This window comes from Pelodiscus sinensis, chromosome 1 (assembly GCF_049634645.1).
Source record: "Pelodiscus sinensis isolate JC-2024 chromosome 1, ASM4963464v1, whole genome shotgun sequence".
Taxonomy (NCBI): domain Eukaryota; kingdom Metazoa; phylum Chordata; order Testudines; family Trionychidae; genus Pelodiscus; species Pelodiscus sinensis.
Genome location: NC_134711.1, coordinates 235,429,111 through 235,452,944, shown reverse-complemented (window position 1 = coordinate 235,452,944; position 23,834 = coordinate 235,429,111). Strand labels below are relative to the sequence as shown.

The 23,834-nt window shown below is 46.3% G+C and overlaps 1 protein-coding gene across 9 annotated transcripts in view; it reads right to left on the bottom strand.

The window, feature by feature from the left end:
• Positions 1 to 21,667, bottom strand: part of CCDC138 (coiled-coil domain containing 138) — a 52,215-nt gene extending 30,548 nt beyond the window's left edge. For 2 of the 9 annotated variants that reach the window (XM_075918014.1, XM_075918031.1), the window contains exons 1-5: positions 21,494 to 21,659; positions 9,640 to 9,778; positions 7,883 to 8,007; positions 5,995 to 6,179; positions 5,000 to 5,158 (exon numbers count right to left, since the gene is read on the bottom strand). In XM_075918014.1, the coding sequence (XP_075774129.1) occupies positions 5,000 to 5,158; positions 5,995 to 6,179; positions 7,883 to 8,007; positions 9,640 to 9,778; positions 21,494 to 21,644 (759 nt within the window). In that variant the 5' untranslated portion in view covers positions 21,645 to 21,659. Of the gene's footprint in view, positions 1 to 4,999; positions 5,159 to 5,994; positions 6,180 to 7,882; positions 8,008 to 9,639; positions 9,779 to 14,483; positions 14,545 to 21,493 lie in introns of those variants that run through there. The other 7 variants (XM_075918006.1, XM_075918023.1, XM_075918009.1 and 4 more) reach the window with 7 other exon arrangements.
• Between the last annotated feature and the right edge of the window lie 2,167 nt (positions 21,668 to 23,834).

Here is a 23,834-nt window from a genome sequence, read left to right as displayed (position 1 = left end):
ACACTTCTGTCTCCTATGTCTATCTCCACCTCACTCCAAGTGTGTTCATTTTTAATATATAAGGCAACACCTCCTCCCTTTTTTCCCTGTCTAGCCTTCCTGAGCAAGCTGTACCTTTCCATACAAACATTCCAACCATGTGTATTATCCCGTCAAGTTTCTGTGATGCCAACAATGTCATAATTGTACTTTTTTATTAGCACTTCCAGTTCTTTCTGCTTAATACCCATACTTCTCGTATTTGTATATAGTAATAAATGAAGTGTTAACATTTCAATAAGTGTCTGTTAAATTTTTCAAGCCCTGCCTTCAGGCTCCTATAAAGCTAAGCTGAAAAACTTGTCTTATACAATATCTTAAAGGTTGAAATATTGGAATCTATTATGTATTTGAGAGAGTTTGTCTGACTGTTTGAGAACTCCTCCTAACCTAAATGGTCAGAGCTAGGACCACCAAATTCTGTATACAGCTTCCTCTTACCATAACTTAAAGCAAGGTAAGGGTTTGGTTATGCCAGGAAAATGGGATGTTACTGGAACAGGATTGCTTCTCATAAAACCAAACAGAAAAGAGACAGAATCATCAAGCAGGTGAAAGCGGCTAGCTGGAAGTGTGCCTCCCCGGGCCAGGATGGCCCCAGCCCTGAGCCTTCCACCTCTCAGGAGCTCTATGGGACATGGGGTTGCTGAAAACCTCCCCTCCCAGTTTTGTATGGGGATGTTGTTGACTTTTCCCCTTCATCACTATCAGGGTGATGTGAAAGTGCACAAACTTAACTGAGTTAAGGAACTGAGCAACACTGGGTAAATGTTCTAGTGTGACTTGTGGGGAGCAAGAACAAACATCAGCACCAAAGTCTTTAATTGGATGTTCTGGAACTTACACCTAAAAGTTCAGTCCTTAAAACAGTATAAAAATAAAATAATTCTAACTTATCTTAACAACAAAGAGCTAGACTCAAAAAATATAACTCACTTAACTGAAAAAGAACCCAGTTTCCTGAAAGACACTTAGGGTACGTCTAGACTACATGCCTCTGTCTCCAGAGGCATGTAGATTAGGCTACCAGACATAGTAAAATCATCCCAGGAGGCATACCTGGGTGGTCGACAAATACCTTTGATGTCGACACCCGCGCATCCAGACTATTGCGCTGAGCCGACAAACAGCTGATCAGCTGTTTGTCGGCTCAGCGCAGCAGCCATGTAAATTTAAATGAAGCGGCGATTATTTAAATCGCCGCTTCATTTTACTATATCTGGTAGCCTAATCCACATGCCTCTGATGACAGAGGCATGTAGTCTAGACGTACCCCTAGTAGCTATATTGGTAGGGAACCCTAGGACTGAGGACTGAAAAACTGCAGAATGACTACAGACTACAGGACTGGGGGGGGGGGGGGAAATCAGCAGAACCACCATAGGACTGAAAAAAAAGCGTCTCCATCCTACTGTGTTTTACAGGTTGCTGGACCATATAACTTACACTAAGAAAATTTATTAGGAGCTTTGATAGTTTTGCAACATGCCTACCAGAACTTCCCAGGGAATCAGACTTTAAAAGGGAAATGCTACATCCTTAAAAATATATCCCCCTCCTTGGATCTATAGCACAGAGGCAGTAAAAAATGCTGTGAAGATACTACATGTTAAGGTTTTGTTGATTTTTTTAAATAAATTTATTTCAAAAGAGATGATCAAGAGCTTATTAAATTGCTGCTGAAAGAAAATATGGGTTCTTGTGGAACAGGAAAAAGTTTGAGTCCAGGAAACATAGGAAAAAGTAATTTAAAAATTAGTTTAAACAAAATAGTAAGGAAAAATAATCTACTTTCTTTCATCCTTACACTGCTAAAGTATTTTTATCGTTAAAAGATATATTGCATATAATGAAAAAAGTCATTCTAAAATCACTGCAGGAAATGAAATGTAAATGTCATATTAAAAAATAACATTAAAACCACCCAGATTGTTGTTTTGTGGTTCATTAATACATATCTCAAATAATACGTGTCTCAAGATTGAGGATGTTAGTGTATAGTCGTTTAACTGATAAGCCTAATCTTATCAGTTAATCCAAACGATTATGCACACTCCCCCCTCTTGCTGCCTCTGTATCTGAGGGAGCAAGGAGGTGCGGGGGAGGTGGGAGCCGGTGCCTGTGAAGAGCCAGCTTTTAAGCTGGCTCCTCATGGGCTCCGGATCCTGAAGATCTGCCTGCTTCCCCCAACCTTGTGCTGCTGCCTCTGGCAGAGAGGCAGTAGTGCAGAAGGTAAGGGGGCAGGTGGGAGCTGCCTCCCTTTCCCTGTGCTGCTGCCACTGTTTCAGAGGCAGCAGTGCAGAAGCTGGAAGAGGAGAAAGGGACAGATGGGATTCCGGTGCAACCTCTGTCCACAGGGAGCTCAAGCCCCCGGTGGACAAGGGCTGCTCCATGGGAGGGCCTGGGCCCCCAGCGGACATAGGCTGCTACCTGCCTGCACTGCTGCCTCTGGATCTGCTGCCGGCCTTGCCCCAGGAACCATCAAATAATTGTGTAACTGACAAGTTTCGGTTTGGTTACATGATTATTAAACTAAATGACATCTAACATCCCTACTGAAAATATTACATTACTATCCACAGTTTTTCATCTCATGGTATTCTTGTTTCTTTTTCTTAAATTCAGAACAAATTACTACCCCATGTTAAGTTTAAACTTTACAAGAGCAGATTTTCCTAACTTCATTCTGTTCTTAACCTACCCTATACCTTATTACAAGGCCTAATCCAAAGCTCATTGAAGTAATTGGAAATAGTCTAATGGACTTCACTGGGCTTTGGATGTGACAGTCTTTTTCTTCATTACTTTATTATTACAGCTGTTCAGGGGCAATTCTCTTTTGCAGCAACTTTCAAGGGTTTTAAAATTTCACAGCAGCTTTTCATCCCAGATCTATCTGAATCAGACAGAGCAGGAACGTGAACTTAACCCAGGGCAGAGAGCATTTGCATCTTTCTTTCTCTCCTCACTCCAGACCCCCAACCCTCTGACAAAGTTTTAGTCAAAAAACAATATGGCTGTGTCTACACTGGCCACTTATTCCGGAAAATCAGCCGCTTTTCCGGAATAACTTGCCAGCTGTCTAACAGTGCTTTTCCAGAAATTCAAGGGGCCAGTGATGATCTAATGTAAAATTGTCAGTATTTTTCCAGAAAAACTATGCTGCTCCCGTTCGGGCAAAAGTCCTTTTCCGGAAAACTGTTCCGGAAAAGGGCCAGTGTAGACAGCACAGTAGTGTTTTCTGCAAAAAAGCCCCGATCGTGAAAATGACCATCGGGGCTTTTTTGCGGAAAAGGGCGTCTACATTGGCACAGACGTTTTTCCAGAAAAGCACTTTTTCCGGAAAAGCGTCTGTGCCAATGTAGACGCGCTTTTTCCGGAAATACTTATAATGGAAAACTGTTCCGTTTTAAGCATTTCCGGAAAAGGGTGCCAGTGTAGACGTAGCCTATGTCTTCACAAATATTTTGGCTTCAATGAAACAAGATATCAATGACATTTCATTCAGTTGAAAATGTTTTGATCAACTTTTACCTTTTCTTCCTTTCACTCCACACCACCTCCTCATTCACGCTCATTCATTTCACACTTACTGTTTTTTATCCACCACTCACTCTGTGATTTTCACTTTCCCACTATGTTTCCCAATCATGAACCCTATTCCTCATTTCCACTAGCTGTACAGAAGAGCTAATAGTATAAAATAAAGTAAAAGCACTACAGAGACTCTTTATACAGCAGGCTGTGAACTGGATAAGCAGATTTCTAAGTTAAGGTGAAATTTTGCTCAACAGTACAATTAAGACACATATTAACACACCATTCAATGCACAATCTCATGGCATAAGCACTCAATACTGCACATCTTCATATGTGCAATGCTGAATCATTTCAAAATTCCAATGGATACTTTCTGAAGAAACAAAATGTAAAAACTAGACTAAAAACCACTTCGTGTTAAGGGGAGCAAATTCAGTCAATAGGAAAGTTGCACATTGCAAAAAAATGTAACTCTGGGTTTGTCTAGACTGCATGGCTCTGTTGCCAGAGCCATGTAGATTAGCACACAAAGCCTCCTCGTACCCTAACCCCGCCCTGTGAGGAGCACGCAGCAATTTGAAGTGCCGCATGCTCCTTGTGGGGCGGGAGTAAGGCAGAGGAAACTTTGTGCGCTCCTCCCACTCCCAGGTCAATCAGGGCCCAAGAGGCGGGGGAGCGTGTGATGGCTCCTCCAGTCCTGCAAGGAGCACGTATCACTTTGAAGTGCCACATCCCCCTCACAGGGTGGAAGCTTCGTGTGTTCCTCACCCCTAACGGGCCTAGGGGCGGGGAGCGGTAAGGCCTCCGCTGGCTGGATCAACCCGCTTGGCAGGTCGGATTCGGCCCACCGAGGCTCTTTTGCTCACCCCTGCTTTGGAAAAATATATGATTTCACTAATCTTACAGTGGCCTTTTCTTTCCTTAAAAGTTGTAGATTTTACAAGGCTTAGAAAACCTCATGCAAATAAATATTGTTATAAACATCTAACTGTAGAATTTGCAGTTTGAAACAATCCAGCTCGTTTTCAGTACAACAGCAAAACAGAATTATAGGATTTAGATTACAAGAAATATCTAACCGATCACAAAGTTTTAGATGAGTTATCTCCAACCCTTCTTTTAGATATGCAGAACAAAGACACACACAGTTACATTTAAATATTCTTTTAGAAATGGATAACATTGTTCTCCAAATTATAGCAGCAAAAAGCAACCCCTAAACCAAACTATTAAACTCATTTTTCTGAGAAATTGACCAAAATACACACAATAATACTTTATCCTTTATAGCTATATCAACCTTTCATTCTAAAGATCTCAAATCTCCTTACAAAAGTGAATATAGAGGATGAAATTGAGGGGCTGAAGAAATAAGTTAATTGTCTTGCCCCAGAAATCACTCTAAAATAAATTACTGTACCTCCTTTATAATTTGAAATTTTGCATGAACTTCTTCTTCAACACCTCTTATCTTAGTCAAAGCAGCTTCATGTCTGAAAAGCAATGCTTCTCTTTCAGCTAAAAAATGTTCTCGTTTCTGAAGTTGCAGAGCATACTCCTGCTGTGCTGAATTTTCTTGCTGTCAGAAAATATGAACAATTTTTAAAAAATTATAAAAAATACACTTAATTGAAATACAGTCATTTTGTTAGGGATACCTTCAATTTTACAGAGGTGTATATAACCAAATGCACTCATACTCAGTGAACCATAAAATGCTATACATAAAATGATGCACTGGGACACAATGCTGAAAGTCAACTACTTTCAGTACCTCATCGTAGTGATCTGACTGACTCCCATCACGGATTGGTTTCTGCATAATCAGGTCACTTCTACTAGGCACCCAGGATTTAGGAGCTTAATTTTAGGCACCTAAATCTGAAATTTCTGGTTAATACTAAAAGTTTCAGAGGGCTAGCCATGTAAATATGTAACTTTAAAAACAGTAAGTAGTACTGTGGCGAGAGAGAGAGAGAGAGAGAGAGAGAGACAGAGAGACAGACGGACAGACACACACACAATCATGAGCGTTTGTGGGCAAAACCCAGTTCTTCAGATGAGCTGATCTTGAGTGGAGCTACTTAACAGTGGTTAATACTAGTTATTGTAATGCTTTGCCTTTTATCTGATGATTTCAAGTCCCCTATCAATTTATAAGACAACACTGTCTCAGACAATCTGCTACAGTCTCATGCAACACATTGGCTTATATTATGCTGCAGAATGATATGAATAGCAACTTAAAAAAATTAACAATATGCAATTGTCCAGGGAAGAACATTAAGAAGGAAAGTAGAGTGCCACAGATTTAATACATTAGAAGTTTTTGAATATTCAATAAGTGCACTCATACTCAGTGAGTTTCTGAGGAAAATAATCTAATAATATTCTAAAATCATTTCCAATTCCTACCTGCAGTTTTTGATGTATGACATATAGTTCATCATATATCTGGTTGATGGCAGATGGTATTAATCTTTGACCACTCAATACCTCAGTTTCAGGCTTGCTTGCAGGCTTCCTAACCAGACCACTACTGATATCATGATCACTACATGTTACTGTGTTTGCAGCCAAACTGGATGGTAAGGTGACATCTAATAAATAAAAAAAAACATTTTATAAATTTTATTCTTTGCTTATACTAATATATTACATGACCATTTATTGTTAAACAAAACACAAACACATTTTAAGCTTTTGCGATTGAATAGCAGTGCATTAGGCACCAAAGTGAACAGTTAGTCTGAGTATCTTCTAAGGCACTCAGGATATATGTTCCAAATCTTTATAATCTATTTCAAGCGTGTGCAAAATACGGCCTGTGAGCTAGATTCAGCTGGCCCAGCTAATTAGCTGAGCATGTATGCTTACAGACAACAGCACCAGTGTGGTGGTGGTGTGTTCAGCTGTCCCTCCCTCATCTTGCTCAGTCCTGCAGCTGAGCTGCTCCCAGGACCATCGTGCTAGAGCTGTGCAGAGGGGTGGGATGGGGACTATGAGATGAGTATGCTAATGTCAAGGTATCCCCCAGCCCATGTACCCCATCTCTGCAGAGCAGGGATAAGAGAGAGGGACACACAGGAAAGTTGCTCCAATTGGATGTATGAATGGTGACCGAGAGCAGTGTTTCTCAAAGAGGTAGTTCATTGTTCCTAAGATTTCTCCAGCAGCTCGCTCGCTCGCTCTCTCTCTCTGTCTCTGGGAGCAACCCCCCCTTCAGTCTTTGGGCCACACACATGCACACACTTCCCCTGAATCTGTGCCACACACATGCAGTCACTGTACACACACTCTTCCAGTCTTTGTACCATACAGTCACACACATATAATCTGTGTCACATACACACACAGTTTCTCTCTAGCCCCACTGCTCCGCCCCTTCCACCTGAGGTCCAGCCCTTAACAACTTCCCAAAATTCATGGAGCAGCCTCATAGCAAACATGATTGCACACCCCAATCTATTTTCTGTTATTTGTTTTCCCCATTGTTATTAGTTTTCTGAGCAATGTTGTTTTATAAATAACGCCTTCAGCCTACATGGAGAAATCCAACAGATATCATTAGGGCTACGATTACAGTGCAACACTATTTCAGGATACTGGAGTATCCCGTTATTTCGGGCTCGCTATTCCAACTTTCCCGTAAACTGTATTCCACGAGGAGTAAGGGACATTTCAGAATAGTGGGTTATTTGGTGCTGTGTAGACAGCGCCAAATTACAAAATAAGCTATATCAAAATAAGATATGCAATTTGTGTAGCTATAATTTGCATAGCTTATTTCGAACTACAGTGAAGTATAGACGTAGCCTAGGAGATCTGTGCACAGGTTGGATGCACAACATAGCTATTAAGTGCTAACTATTTCTCAGTGTTTTGATTGGTTCTATTGGTGATAAGGGGGCAATGAGAAGAAACATTATGAGAGATGTTTTATGAAGTCAAATAATGCCTGCGAACGCTTATTTAATCAGACCACCTAGTCTGAAAATTGAAAAAGTTTCATTTTATACACTTGGAAGTACTATTTTATATGGCTGGGTTTCTGTTTTTCTCTATTGAGCTATAATAATCAATAATCAGAACTGCTTGTCAGAGACTTAAAAAGATCAATCTTTTAGAAAAAACATTTCTTGTCATAACTGTATTATTTATATATAGACTAGATCTACTAAAACATTACATCTCAAAACTAAAATACAGTTTGCTCAATTACAGGTTTTATTAATTGGATTATGAATAAGATTCAGTTGAAACTTTGAAAAGTTGGGGTTGAATATAATATTTTTCTGATTACCTGTTTCTGTATATGTGTACATGATTGCATTCTGAATTGCATTAGTTGCAGAAACATCCACTGTGACCTCTTCTTCTAGTTCTAGCTGACTTGAATCACTAAGCAAATCCAGCTCATCATCAAAGCTAAAAAATACAAATGGATGGATGACACTAATGTGAAATTATACAGTGCCATTTTAAAATGTTATGCATGTAGAATAAAGATTTGCACAAATACAAATGTTTCTCACTCTAACATATGTACATTTGACTGACTGAAAAGAGATAACACTAATTTGCAAAGTACTTTGAACTCCTTTACAAATGAAAAGCACATATAAAATAAATTGAACATTGAAACTGATGACTTAATAAAACACGTGGCACAAATACACAATTTCATACATAAATCCTTACTTGCATGCAACAACTAAAACACTTTTGAAACAGAGCAAAGCACAAACAGAATATCTAGAGAAGAAAATAACAAGTGTGATACACGTTCTCTCTCAACTTGCTGCACTGGGGTAATAAGAACATCTCTCTGTAGTCTTCTAAAACAATCTCTTTCTAAATCGGGGGGGCAATAATTTTTGATGGGGGGCCACTCCAAGAATTAAGTAGTGGTCAAGGGCTACACTCTTCCATGATATTAATGGAGGAAGTGCAGGGTCTGGGATGGAGGTTTGGTGCAGAAGGAAGCTTGGGGTAAGAGGTTGTGGTGCAGGAGTATGTGTGGAATCTGTAAGGGGGTATGGGTGCAAGAGAGGTTTCTGACCTGGAAGAGGGATGTAAAAGGAGAAGTTGTGACCTGGAGAAGGGGCGTAGGAGGGAATCGTGACCTGGGGCAAGAGTGAAGGAGAGGATGCAGGGATTTGGGTTGTGACCTGGAGGAGGGGTATGTGGGTGTGTGTGTGTGTGCAGGGTCTGGGAAGAGCAAGCATGCAGAGGGGTTGGGTGCAAGACTGAGGGCAGAAGGTTGGGGGATGGATGGGCTCGGGTGCCAGAGGCAGGGCCTGACCAGGAGGCACTTACCTAGGCAGCTCCCAGCCAGCAGCCCTGCCTAGCAGGTTCCTCAGCCAAACAGGCTGCTCTGATGGCTGAGTGCCTAGGGGTAGGAGTTATTCATGCACTGCCTGTTCTGCAAACAGGAAGCTCCCACTGGCTGCAAGATTATGCTGGGAGTGGGGTAGAGTGTGAAGCCTCTCCACTTCTCTCCTCAGCCCCACCCTGGTTTACGACATTCAGAGAGCTACTCTGAGCAGAAGATGGAGATGAGTCAGGCAAGGAGCCGGGTTGAAGCTCCCACTGTGCCCATAGGCCAGATCCAGCATCTCAGCAGGCTGGATCCAGCCTATGGGCCATATTTTGCCCACCCCATTCTAAATACATTTAATACTATCCAGTCAACTCTGGCTATTTTCCTTCCTCCTCACTTGTTTACTCCCTTATATCGCTCAATCCCTGTATCCCACTAGCTGAGCCAAGCACATATAGTTATCTCAAGTAAGTGGGTGAGCTTCCTTATCCAAAATGAGTATTTACATTATTATGTGAGTCAGACAGGAGCTAATCTTTAGTGACCACGAAAACATGTATATATAAAAAAATTATGAAAGCTATGCCTTGCACTTGGCAACCTGCTGTTGGCTCGGCTTGAAAATCCTACATAATGTGTTAAGGATTAACTCATTATTTGTTTGGAATTTGTGGAAGAAATGCGAGGAAGGAAAAGGAGTCCAAAGGTAGATGAGGGAAGGAGGGCACAGCTCTTACCAATCCAAATGTTTGAAACTCCTGAACAAGTCATTAAGAGGTTTGCTATAGTGCTTACTTCCACTCTGGGTACTTTTTGATTGTGAAGCATTTATGGACAAAGGCATAACTGTATTATCTGATGAACTGTCCAAATTACCTATAAAATAATTCAAATATTAAATATTTCATTTTCCCATTCAAAAGCACAAGTTAAAAATGATTTAATATATATGTACCCTGTAAGGCTTATTGCTAAGAACAAAATCCTGAATCATAACACATTAGACCAAGCTCTGACAAGTAAGGAATTAAAATTAGTGATACAAAATATTAGATATATTTATTTTAATAATACTTTAAAAAACTGAAAAGTTTCAGAGATTACTCAAACTAATTAAGTCCTAAAAAAATCCTTAAAAATTAAACTTGATAAAAAGTTCTATGTAAGCTCAAAAGCACCCCGATATCTACATATGGCCAGGTCAGTCCTGCTCCCTGCAAGCCGATTCATTCCCCGCCCCCTGTTCTCCCCGCTGCGCCTCTGGCCAGCCCCACTTCCCCCAACCCCCTCCCAGGCAGCCAGTTCTCCCCCGCTTCTCCTCCCAATCTCCCTTGGCCAGCCCCGCTGTCCACGTCCAGCCTTCCTTCTGGCGGCCGCTTCTCTCTCTCCCCCCACCCCCATCCCATCTTCCCCGGCCAGCTCCCTGCTCCCAACCTTGCGTCCCCCAGCAGCCCTGCTTCCACCGGCCCCCCAAATTCCCCAGCCTTCCCCAATTCTCCCGTCCAGTGCTGCTTCCGGTGGCCGGCTCTCCCCTCCGCTTCCTCTCCTAACTAGGACTCTGCCAGGAGCTGGAACATCCGGCTGCAGACTTCGCCCAGGCCGGCAGAGGGCTTGTGGGACCCGGCGCCACATGGGCACTCTGGGAGCGCAGAACACCCCGGCAACCACTCTGAGGCCCGGTAGTGTTTTCCTGCGGCCCGGTAGCGGGCCGCAGCCCATAGTTTGGAAAATGCGGCTTTATGGTATAGCTATAAAAGCAACATATTGATACATAGCAAGGTAATATTCACTACCCATCTCAAAGATCTCCCCACAAATCAACCCCCTCAAAACAAAACACATACTCTATTTCACACAATCCAACTGACCCGTTCTCATTTATGTGCCAAGAATAACAAAATGCTTCTCTCTGACACCTCCTCAAACATATATAACAAGATTGTCATAGATATACTATACACTTACCAGGAGTGGGGTGTGCATGTAGTTAATTTTTATTCTATGGATGAAAGTAAGACTGTAGTGCAGTACTAGGGCCACTTATATTCACCCTTGCTCTCCCCTAAAACATTATGGCTACGTCTAGACTGGCCCCTAATTCCGGAAAAGTCATGCACAGCAGGTAAGTCAGAATAGGGAAATCTGCAGGGGATTTAAATAAACATGTCCGCTGCTTTTTTTCCGGCTTGGGGAAAAGCCGGAAAAAAGCGTCTAGACTTTCAAGTAGGAATAAGAGATCTTCCGGAAAAGGGCTTTATTCCGGAGGATCGCGCCAGTCTAGACGCTTTTTTCCGGCTTTTCCCCAAGCCGGAAAAAAAGTGGTGGACATGTTTATTTAAATCCCGCGGGGGATATTTAAATCGGGGATATTTCCCTATTCTGACTTACCTGCTGTGCATGACTATTCCGGAATTAGGGGCCAGTCTAGATGTAGCCTATTGGTAGTAGTGTTCTCCTTTAACATCCAGCTACTGGAGCTCTTTAGACACTGTGAGAGCAATACAGGCAGTCCCCGGGTTACGTACAAGATAGGGACTGTAGGTTTGTTCTTAAGTTGAATCTGTATGTAAGTCGGAACTGGCGTCAGCCGCTACTGAAACTGATCAGTTTCAACCGCGGCTGAATGTGGATGCCAGTTCTGACTTACATACAGATTCAACTTAAGAAACCCAGGTGTCCCGAAGTCAGCTGCTGCTGAAACTGATCAGCGGCTGATTCCAGGAAGCCTGGGGCAGAGCAACTCTGCCTCGGGCTTCCTGTAGTCAGCCGCTGGTCAGTTTCAGCAGCGGCTGACTTGGGGACGCCTGGGGAAGAGCAGCTGGGGTGCTGCTGGGTTGCTCCAGTAGTGCGGCTCCTCGGCGCTACTGGAGCAACACAGCAGCACCCCAGGTGCTCTGCCCCAGGCGTCCTGATTCAGCCGCTGCCGAAACTGACCAGCAGCGGCTGAATCAGGATGCCTGGGGGAGAGCAGCTGCGGTGCTGCCGGGTTGGTCCGGAGCGGCGCTGCGGGACCAACCCGGCAGCCCCCAGCTGCTCCACCCCAGGGGTAGGCAAGAAAAGCCTGGTCTGCTGGGCGGGGGGGCACTAACTGCACCCCCCCCCTCCAGCAGACCAGGGAGACGGGGGTGGCGGGACCGCCCAAGTCCTCCACGGCTTTGCTCCATCTCCCTGGTCTGCTGACCTGGGAGACGCGGAGCAAAGCCGCAGAGCACGCGGGCAGCGGGACAGTCCAGGCGCGCCGCGGCTGCCCCACTGCTGGCGTGCTCCGAGGCTTTGCTCCCCATCTCCCTGGTCAGACCTGCTGGTCAGACCAGGGAGACGGGGAGCAAAGCCGCGGAGCACGCCCGCAGTGGGACAGCCCAAGCGCGCCCGGGATGTCCCGCTGCGGGTGTGCTCCAAGGCTTTGCTCCCCATTTCCCTGCAGACCAGGGAGACGGAGAGCAAAGCCGTGGACACGCATGCCCGCAGCGGGACAGCCCGGGCGCGCTTGAGCTGTCCCCCTGCGGGCATGCTCCGCGGCTTTGCTCCTGTCCCCCTGGTCTGCTGGGGGGGTCCAGCAAATTGCTCCTGTCCCCCTGGTCTTCTGGGGGGGTCCAGCAAAGCCGCTGGACCCCCCCCCCCCAGCAGACCAGGGACACCCAAGCAAAGCCGCCACCTGGGCGGCTTTGCTCGTTTGCCCGGGAGCAAAGCCGCCCAGGCGGCGGCTTTGCTCGGATGTCCCTGGTCTGCTGGGGGCGACCAGCGGCTTTGCTGGACTCCCCCAGCAGACCAGGGGGACAGGAGCAAAGCCGCCCAGGCGGCGGCTTTGCTCGGCTGTCTCTGGTCTGCTGGGGGGGTCCAGCGGCTTTGCTGGACCCCCCCAGCAGACCAGGGAGACCGGGAGAAGCTTTTCTCGCCCCGGAGGACAGGGGTGGCGACCCGCCGCCCGTGAGCTCCGGGGCGAGAAAAGCCCCGTTCGTAAGTGCGGATCCGACATAAGTCGGATCCGTGTAAGTTGGGGACTGCCTGTACTATTTTTATCCCATACCTTCCTTACCTGCAGCCCTTCTCACAGAGAAAATACATAAGCATTCCTCCCCTGCCAGACTACCCAAACCTGTAACACAATGAGATTTCTTCTGGAGTACTCCTGTAGAATACACACTAGGGAAAACGTAAACATAAATGTGTAAATGGTTTACAGCCTGGGCTCACTGGTTAACTTTCACGGTTACACGCAGGCACCCCCCCCCCCATACACACATTGCTGCGAGAGGCAACAGTCCGGAGGAGGAAGGGTGTTCACACTTGCTCCCACTGTCTACAGATCATGTCCATGTTGGGAGCACCATCATTTACAGTGTGAGCAATCCACCATATGTATGTATCCCACAGTGCAATATTGTGGGAAGGCAGAGCTGATCACTGTGCTTCTTGGGATTCCAACTTTTCCCACAGCCTCCTCAGATGGAACAGCATTCTGAGTAGCTCCATGAGCTCTCCATGCCGAGAAATAAATAGCACAGAAGTTTGTCCTCCTTCCCCAGCAACATCAGTCTGCCTGCTGCTGTGTTCCTAGTGCAAGGCAGAACAGTAGCATGCCAGTGATATGCTCTTTGTTTGTTCCCCAAAAGGAACAGCACACTCAGCTTTGAAATACTTCCTGGAGCTTTGAAAGAGAAGGGTGCGTGTCTACAGCGCAGCAGAGATTAGAACACTGAGCAGAAAGATCAGGGCAGGCATTGTGGGATACTGGTAGAAAGACAAGACAAACAGCAGTGTCTACATTGACTCTTGTAGTCAAAAAGAGTGGTGGAATTTTTTTTTGTCATAGAAACTGGATGTTTTTCCCATCAAAAATCATATGACAATGTGTGTTCTCATTGTTTTTTTCTAAAAGGTTACAAAATTTGGTAGGGCAGACAAAGCCTTTGAAAGAATAAAAAACGACTCCCTCAAATCACAGGAATTCCTAAGATAAATTTAAGGAATAGTGAATTTGAACTAGGGATATAATAGTATAGTCGATTAACCGATAAGCAAAAGCTTACAGGTTAATGCTATAGATTACATGCATTTCTCTATCCCCTTTCCCCCCCCCCCCCCCCCAAACCACCAGTAAATTTTTTAGCAGGCTGTCCAGCAGTCTGGCTCACTCCTGACTTCTGATGGGTCTGGGACCTACCCTACTGCAGCTCTGCATTTAAAGTGTAGAGCAGGCAGGCAGTTCGGCTCAGTCCTGGCTTGCACTGGGTCTGGGACCTACCCCTGTAGTGGCTCTACATTTGAAGTGTATTAGCAGCCAAATTGGCAGGCAGCCAAGCTCATTTTCGGCTTGCGCCAGGTCTGGGAGCTCAGATGTCCACTAGATAGGTGCTGCTGCCACAAGCAGACAGTCTGCAAGGGGAGTTTGTCTCCTCAGGAGTGAGGCCAGAGCTCACTGGCTGCTGGCCCTGCCCCTGGGAACTATAGAATAGTCAACTAACCAATAAGAATACATGAGGTTACTCGACTATTCAACTGACTGATATTTAACATCCCTGATTTGAACTGATGTGCTTTTTTAACAAAGATATCCAAAACATACTTTTTGTTGTATTACCTGTATATATTAGGGAGCTTCCTTTTTTACTTTTGGTTTGTAATGAACAGGAAATATAATCCTAAAAGAAAACAGAAAACAATGTGCTACTATTTTTAATTCCATTATAATGTATATTAAAATGTACATGCTTATTGTTTATAATGTTTTCATTAAGAATCTGTTGTTAAAAGATGTCCACTTTGAGCAGAAGATGATTTTTCCCAAATTAAGTGATCCTGACACATTCATAAGCAAATAAATAAAAAAACCCTATATACTAATCAAGCTATTTTCCCATAATCTAAGAATGAATGAGTCCTAACATTGTTTCTATTTTTAAAAACTTGAGAAACCTTCAAATATCTTAGTGATAAGAAGGGCACTACCAATTTCACAGCTGTGAAAATGCATCAGGGACTGTGAAAAAAGCCTTTCCCTGAGAAAAAAAACGGTTACTTACCTAATAACTGTTGTTCTTCAAGATGTGTTGTTCATGTCTATTCCAATTAGGTGTGTGTGCGTTGCATGCACAGATTCCGGAGCTTTTTCCCTTAGCAGTATCTGTTGGGCCAGCCAGGGAGCCCTCTGGAGCAATGCTGGTATATCAGTGCATATATACCCCTGCTGGCCCTTCACCCCCTCAGTTCCTTCTTGTTGGAGTTCTCCAACAAAGGGACATGACATGAAAATGGACATGAGCAACACATCTCAAAGAAAGAGTTACGAGGAAAGTAACCGTTTTTTCTTCTTCGAGTGCTTGCTCATGCCCATTCCAATTAGATGACTCCCTAGCAGTGCCCTATGAGGTGGGACTGAAGCCTAACACTACCTACATCACAACAGATTGTAGCACGGTCACATCTGCCCTGGCCTGCTTAGTAATCTCATAGTGCTCTGAGAAGATATGCATGGAGGACCACGTGGCTGCCCTACATATGTTAAGGATAGGTATCTGTGCAAGGAATGCTGTGGATGTTGCCTGCGCCCTTATAGAGTGCACGGCCTACCCATGCTGTCATAGGACTTCTTAATGCATGAGATAATCCAGGATAAGCGACGAGGAGTCCTGTGGCACCTTATAGACTAACTGAAGTGTAGGAGCATAAGCTTTCGTGGGCAAAGACCCACTTCGTCAGATGCATGCCACGAAGTGGGTCTTTGCCCACGAAAGCTTATGCTCCTACACTTCAGTTAGTCTATAAGGTGCCACAGGACTCCTCGTCGCTTTTGCAGATTCAGACTAACACGGCTACCCCTCTGATACTTAATCCAGGATAGGCATTGGGTCGAAACCGGTGAGCCCTTCATCCTCTAAGCTACTGAAATAAAAAGTTGTGGAGATTTACAAAACTCTTTCATCTTCTCTATATAGAACGCTAGGGTCCTTCTAACATCCAAGCAATGTAGGGCCTGTTCCCTAGGTGAGGCATGAGGCTTTGGGAAGAAAACTGGCAAGTAAATGTCTTGTGACATAACATTGAGACCACCTTAAGGAGGAAAGCTGGAGGTGGACGTAGTCTAACCTTGTCCTTGAAGAAAATAGTGCATGGGGGGCACCGAAGTGAGGGCCCTCAGCTGAGACCTCCCTTGCCAAGGTGATTACAATCAAGAAAGCCACCTTCCACAACTGGTGTTTCAAAGAGCAGGTGGCAAATGGCTCAAAAGATGCCCTCATGAGACCCATCAGGACTAAACTAAGATCCCAGGATGGCACCAGAGGAGGGGAAAGTATCGGGAAACAACCTGTCTACCCCTTTCATGAAGCATTTTACCATTGTTTTGGCGAACGTGGACATGTGACTCTCCCTAGGGTGAAAGGCTGCAATGCATCTTCAAGGAGGATGTAGTGAGGCCCTGATGTCTGAGGTGTAGCAAATAATCCAAGATTAGGGGGATCATGGCATGCATCGGGTTTATTTCCCTTTGCTCTGACCACAAGGCAAATCGCATCCACTTGGCTTCGTACAGTGCCCTCATTGAAGGTATTCTACTCTCTAGCAACATCTTCTGCATCTCCTGCAAGCAAAGTTGTTCTAGCCCTGTCAACCACGCAGGTTTTATGCTGCTAGGTGAAGGATTGCTAGATTTGGATGGCACAACTATTTACAGTAACTACCTACTAATAAACTAGTAAAACAACACTCAAGAGATAAGAGAACTATATACAGAACTAAGGATAAGGACTATCAGTTTTAAACAGCGCACCAGCTACTGTCACAGGCGGTAAGAAGGAACTGAGGGGCCAGCAGGGACATATATACTGGTGCCACTTCAGGGGGCTTCCTGGCTGGGCCAACGGATACTGACTGCTAAGGGAAAAAGCTCTGAAATCCGTGCATGCGGTGCACACACACCTAATTGGAATGGACACGAGCAAGCACTCAAAGAAGAATCTGGTATCTCCTTTATTCTAGGAGTGCCCCATAAAAAAAGAGATTCCTACATCTGATCACGCAGGGAAAGGACAGGACCTGTCCCTTCCCTGCAAGCTGTTCTGGCGGCAGGGACCAGATCAGACCCACCTTCAGTACCTCCCCCTGCTGCAGGACACTAAGACAGAGCAGCCTAAGGTTCCTGCAGCTGGAGGAGACCTGTGGAGTTGGATCATATCTTCCTTGTATTATAGAGTGGGTCCTATCAAAGGGGGCTTCCTACTTCCAATTGGGCAAAGGAAGGACAGGATCTGCGAACTGCTCTAGAGGTTGTGGTGAGGGGAGGGACCTGACCCAGATCCACTTCTACCTCGACCAGTCGATCGTGAGGTGTTCGGGCAACCCCGCCCCCCATTTTCTCCCCACCCCTGAGAAGCCCCACTACCTACCTCTAGTGTAGTGCCGACTTCCTGCGGGGTGGACGGAAGTCCTCTCTGAAGCCCGCGTCACTTCCGGGGGTTCCGGAAGTGCGCGGGCTGCTCCCCCTCCCACAGCTCTGTTGCGTGCTGGGGGAGGGGGTGTCGGCCCTAGAGAAGGAGTGTTGAGGCTTCCTTGCACCGCCGGCACCAGAGGGGTGAGTTGGGCGCAGGGGTTTCCCTGCACCATGAGAGCGGGAGTCGGTCCCGGGGTTTGGCCGCGCTGTGGGAGGAAAGGGAGTTGGCCGGGCCAGGCCGGGCCGTGGGGTTTGACCCTGGGGTAGGCGCCCGTGGGGGTTGGCCGCGCTGCGGGAGGGGAGGGGCCGGGCCATGCCGCGGAAAGGAGGTTTGGCTCTGCCGTGGGAGGGGTAGGGGTTGCCCCTGGTGCAGGCTCCCCCGGGGGTTTGGCCCGCCACGGAATGGGGGGGTTGCCCCCGAGGCAGGCTCCCGCAGGGGTTTGGCCCTGCCGCGGGAGGCGGGGGTTAGCCCCGGGGCAGGCACGCTTGGGGTTACCCTGCGCTGCGGGGGGCCCGGAGGAGGCATGTGCTGGCTTCCCGCGGGGGGAGGGAGAGAGAATCCTGGGAGGAGGCAAATGCAGGTGACTCTGCTGCCACTGGCAACCTGTCCCCACTCCCCAGACTCCACTCCCCTGTCCCCAGCTACAGAACTCTGTCCCCATTCCCGTCCCCACTCTCCAAACTCTGTCCCCACTGGCACCCTGTCCCCTGCTGCAGAACCCTGTCCTCTGCCCTCCCAGCACCCTGTTCCCTCTCCCCTACCCCCAGCCGCAGAACTCTGTCCCCACAAAATGTATAATTATAAATACTTCATTTTAGATTTAAATAGCATAAATAAAAAACAGACCATTAATTTCATAACTATAAACACGTGATTTTAATTTTATATATTGCATAATTTAAAAATAAAGTGTTTATCAGAGTGTGTAAGTAAGGGCTGGGGATAGCAAGTGATGGACAGGAGGAGAATAGAGAGGGCGAGGCTTCAAGAAAGGGGCGGGGCGGTAGATCTTCACCTGTTCTGAGATTTAAAAAGTAATCTTCGGTGTAAAAAGGTTGGAGACCACTGTCTTAGGACTTCCTGAGGCTACAAGAATCTCTTTGCCTGCTGCCTTTGGAGTCCAGTTTGAAGACAGCACAGAAATGAGGGTGGCAATTCCACGATCCCCCTAAAACAGGTTTATTGACCCCACCCCCTTTCCCGTCTCCTTTTGAATCAGAACCCCACGGTTACAACACTGTAAAATTTCAGGTTTAAAGAGCTGAAAAGGTGAAATTTATCAATTTTTAAATCCTATGGCTGTGAAGTTGGCCATAATGGACTATGAATTTAGTAGGGCCCGAGAAATAAGGACCGTTCAAGCAAATAGGCATAACTAAATTAAGTAGCCATAAAAACAGTCCTAGATGTCAGCCCATCGCTCCAACCTTTCCTGCCTGCCTCCTCCCACCCCACGCGGATGCCTCGGATACAGAAACAGCATGGAGAGGGGAAGGGCAGGCGGCTCCCACGGAGTCACCTGCCCCCCCCCATATGTAAACATGTAACCACTGAAAATGTCACTGGTTACACATTTACCAAACTCCTCCCCTCCCATCCCCATGCTTTTTAACATTTCCTAGTAGAGCCAGAAGATTGCCAGTGGGCTCACCTGCTTTATCCTCACCTGAGAGCTGGAAGGCCTCAAGGCCCATGTAGTGCCCAAGGGGTTGAGGAAGAGGCCTGAGAAAATAGATCAAGGTGGATTTATGGGGTGGGAAAATCCAGCCTGATTTCTGCCCCCATCCGATTCACTAAGAGAGCAGAATGGGTCACTGGAGCCATCCATTTGTCTCTAGTCCAGAGAGCTTTCCTCTCCATTTGCCCCATACCCTCTGCTCCCCACTAGTACAGATTGCTATTGCTCCTTTGGCAAAATCCTGGTGTTAAAATGTAGGTCTTCAGTTACTTTGGCACACTGCTAACGTTTTTGCTGAGGCATTCAAGTGAGAGAAATTCATAGTCCATTATGGCCAAGTTCACAGCCATAGGATTTAAAAATGGATAAATTTAATCTTTTCAGATGTTTAAACCTGAAATTTTACAGTGTTGTAACCGTGTGGTTCTGATTTGCTCCTTTGGCAAAATCCTGGTGTTAAAATGTAGGTCTTCAGTTATTTTGGCACACTGCCAATGTATTTGCTGAGGCATTCAAGTGAGAGAAAGGATATGTCAATTTTTAATAGTTCATATCTTGCCAAAAGCTGAACTGCATTTTTATGGGACAAAGAAAAAGTAAATGGGTAACCTGAAGGTGTTCTCTCTGTCAAATATCAATGGCTTTTTGACAAACAATAAGGTATACACATTCTTCAAAGAAAAAGTCCCAAGAATGGAAAATGTTAAGTTTTCTTAACATAAGGATCACTAACAGCTCTCCCTACCGCTATAATATGGCTCTAATTCAACAGCAACCCTTTTCATTGCCCCTTTATTGACAATTGTTGAGATCACTATCTTTTCCATAAATTAGACTTTTAACCTCACAGACATCTTTAACTCTTCCTGCTCTCTTGCCCCTAAGTCTATCCAAATTGTCACTTTCTTACATATCATTTCTAATATCTGACCTTTCTTTTCTGTACTAAAGCTCTCATCCAAGCTTCATCTCTTGATTACTGCAACTTCATGACAACCAAATCTTTCTGTCTCATCATCAACCAATACAAACCGCAGCTGCTAAAATTACATATTACTGCTTATTGCTCTCTCTCTCTTTCAATCCATTAGTTCTTCCTATTCCATAATATCAAGTTCTAGCTTCATGTGCTAATCTTCAAGCACATTATTCTGCTCTATCACCCTTATCCATGTTCTTCCTACCACATATGCTCCTCTTCTTTCTTCAGCACTCTCCTGATGCACGCAATGACCTGTCTGAACTGATCCTCCTTCAAATCCCTACCCAAAACCCACTTGTATTGTCATGCCACAAGTCTACCAACTAGCAGTCATTTCTCATTGTACAGTTGTTACACAGATTTGTGTATTTATTTAGTAAGTCCTTAGATAGCATGATGGGTTCTACAAAGTACCCTAAAATAGATGCCTGATGTCCCATAGACATCAGGGCTCACTCGTGCAAAGTGCTGAGTAGAGTCTGGTGCCCCATGCCTGCCTGTACGTGCTGTTATTTCACTCAGTTGCCTACGAACAAGGAAAGACAACATAAGGAGGCACCTATTTCCACAGCCACCCCATTCAACCATGCTGACACACAACACACAAAAGCCTACATGGAGAGGTGAAAGTAAGAGGGTGTGCCCTAATGCTCAGCTCCAGCAAAAGCTAGATGCGCTGCAACAAAAGCCAGCATGGAGCTATTTACAGAGCTGGCAGGGACCTGGGTTGCACTAGGACAGTATCTGTACAAAACGTTAAGTTACTTTCATCCCCAGGTCACACAAAGCTTCCATAGGACTCAGTGGCCCCCATTGCCACTGCCTGGTGAGTCCTTACTTTGGAGGACGTAACTCAGGGCTATTCAACTTTGGAAGCCCCTGATACCACGATACTCACAGCACATGCTGAGGGCCACAACTTAAGTGTGGTTGATACACATGCAAATATACAGTATATGTAAATAGATGCAAATGGCTTCTTTCACACTGACAGGCACAAATACAAAGAGTAAGGCAAGACTACACAACACGCAGGCCCCATTTAAGTCAGATCTGCTGATATTAATAAAACACAATAGTCACCTGATTTCTACCCACCACAGCCCTTTTAATGAGCAATGCCAGACCAGGAATGTAACTACTAAAGCGCGGATCAGCAGAAGACCATGATGCTGACTCCTGTTTTGTTTTGGCTCCCACCCCCGTGTGTTGAGTAGCCCTGACAGGACCAACGCTGAGCAGTGAGAGAGGGACACGGAACCATGGACCTGTGGGCACCACGAGCCTGCCCAGTGTCACACGTGGGGGGCGGGGAGGCAGGTCCCCGCCTCGTGCCCCACAGCTACTGGGCGGGTACGTGGGGGGGGGGGGGATGCACAGACCCGCCCCCAGGGTCCCGAATGGGGGGGGCACATGTCGCTGCAGGGAGCGGCCCGGGGGCCACCCAGCTCCTCCGCCCCCCGACTCCAGGTTTCCCCCGCACGCGCCCCGGCGTCTCTCACCCCCGCGGCCGGCCCGGGCCCCTCGCCCAGGTAGCGGCGCCGCAGACGCTCCACGGAGCCGCTCAGCGCCGAGCTCGCCATGAGCCGCGCCGCCGTCTCGCGCACATCGGCCGCCCGTCAGTTGGCCGCCGGCTGGGGCAGCACTGAGCATGCGCCGCGCCGCGCCGCGCCGCTCAGAGGCGCGACTGCTGACGCTCTTGCCCGAGGTGAGAAGCTAGACAGCGCGCCCAGCGGTTGCCAGGTCTCCCGGACCGGAAGGACCGAATGACGGTGTAACAAAATTGTGTCCTGTCCATCCGGTCCGGGGGAGTTGGCAACACTAGGTGGCAGCCGGGAAAAAGGACGGGAGGGAGGGGGCTGTGCTGCTAGACATTGAGCCCAGGCGGGGTGAGCTGCCTGGAGCGGCTGCACAAATGTACGGGAAGAGGGTCGAGGGGCTTCCACCCCGTTGCAGGATGGAGCATCTCAGCACCCGCTTCCTTGGGTGAAATAGTTTATCCGCCCCCCCCCCCCCCCGTGATCCCGGGTCAGTTTACCTGTGTATACAGGTGCAGCTCATACATTTGTCTCCTTTGCCCTCCACGGTGCCTGCCTGCTCCCTGCTATCCACTGGAGATGGAGCTTACTTTTTAAAATGTTCTTTGGGGTGTTCCCGATGCCTGGTCATTCACCTTCCATAATATTGGATGGCCTTGTGCTATATAATGGGTGTTTTAATAGCAATCATCATTTAAAAGAACTGCTGGTAGCTTCAGCAATCGCAGCTGTGTTTTAACAGTTGTAACAGTTTTTTATTCTAAATGTTTGTTCTTTTTTCATACACTAATTTATTACCTGGGATCATTGGACATCAAGACTGACTGAATTCTCAAACTGAAGTGAAATCTTAAATGTCCTTCAGTCTGATCACCCCAGCTAATACCCAAACTATAGATAGATAGCTAAGAAAGTCTGTTGAGAAATAGAATAGTGATAGAAATGTAGCCGTGTTAGTGTTCATTTTTTTTTAAATTGTATCCTTTGGTATTTATGGTTGTGACTATTTTCTTCCACTATTTGATCTGAGGAAGTGGGTCTGGCCCACAAAAGCTCATCTTTAGTCTTTAAAGTGCTACATCAGTGGTCCCCAACGTTGCGTGGCTGCCGGGTGCCCGGGGCGGGGCCACCCACAAGCGGCACGCCCGGGGGCGGCACTGTGCATGTGCCGTGCACCCGGGGCAGGGGCCGGCAACGCACCCCGGGACGGCACCACGCATGGGCCGCGCGCCCGGGGCACCCACGAGCCCCAGGCCGGCACCGCACATGTGCCGCACAACCAGGGGAGGGGCCGCCCATGCGTCCCGGGCCTGGAGCCGGCACCATGCGTGTGCCGCACGCCTGGGGTGGGGCCAACCCAGATGTTCCAGCGGGTGCCCAGAAATCCCCCGGCGGGCGCCATGGCGCCCGCGGTGCTACATAGTCCTGTATTTTGTTAAGAAATAATGGTAGAAATGTAGCTGTGTTAGTCTGGTGCAGCTGAAACAAAAAACAGGACTGTGTAGCACTTTAAAGACTAACTAGATGGTTTAATAGGTGATGAGCTTTCATGGGCCAGACCCACTTCCTCAGATCAAATGGTGGAAGAAAACTGTCACAACCATATATACCAAAGGATACAATTAAAAAAAGTGAACACATATGAAAAGGACAAATCAAATTTCAGAACAGAAGGGGAATTGGGGGGGAGTGTGGGGAAATGGGGGGAGATAAATGTCTGTGAGCTAATGATATTAGAGGTGATAATTGGGGAAGCTATCTTTCTAATGGGTAAGATAATTAGCATCTTTATTCAAATTTGCCTGTAAAATGTGGAATTTAAGCATGAATGACAGTTCAGAGGATTCTCTTTGAAGTGAAGTCTTTTCTTTGTGATCCTGTCTGATATCTGTTTTGTGGACATTGATCCTTTGGCGAAGTGTCTGAGATGTTTGTCCAATGTACATAGCGGACGGACACTTTCAGCACGATTGCATAAATTATATTTCTGGATGCACAGGAATGTGTGTTCTTGATCTTAGACAGGATCACAAAGAAAAAACAGTTTCTTGCCACTTCAACCAGAAAGGACATTGTCTCAACGACTTGATTACCTGCATCCTGCTTCAAAGACCTTTTAAGACTTCACTTCAAAGAGAATCTTCTGAAATGTCATTCATGCTTAAATTCCACACTTTACATGCAAATTTGAATAAAGATGCTAATTCTTACCCATTACAAAGATAGCTTCCCCAATTATCACCTCTAATAATTCACAGCTCACAGACATTTACCTCCCCCCCCCCCCCCCCCAATCTCTTTTCTG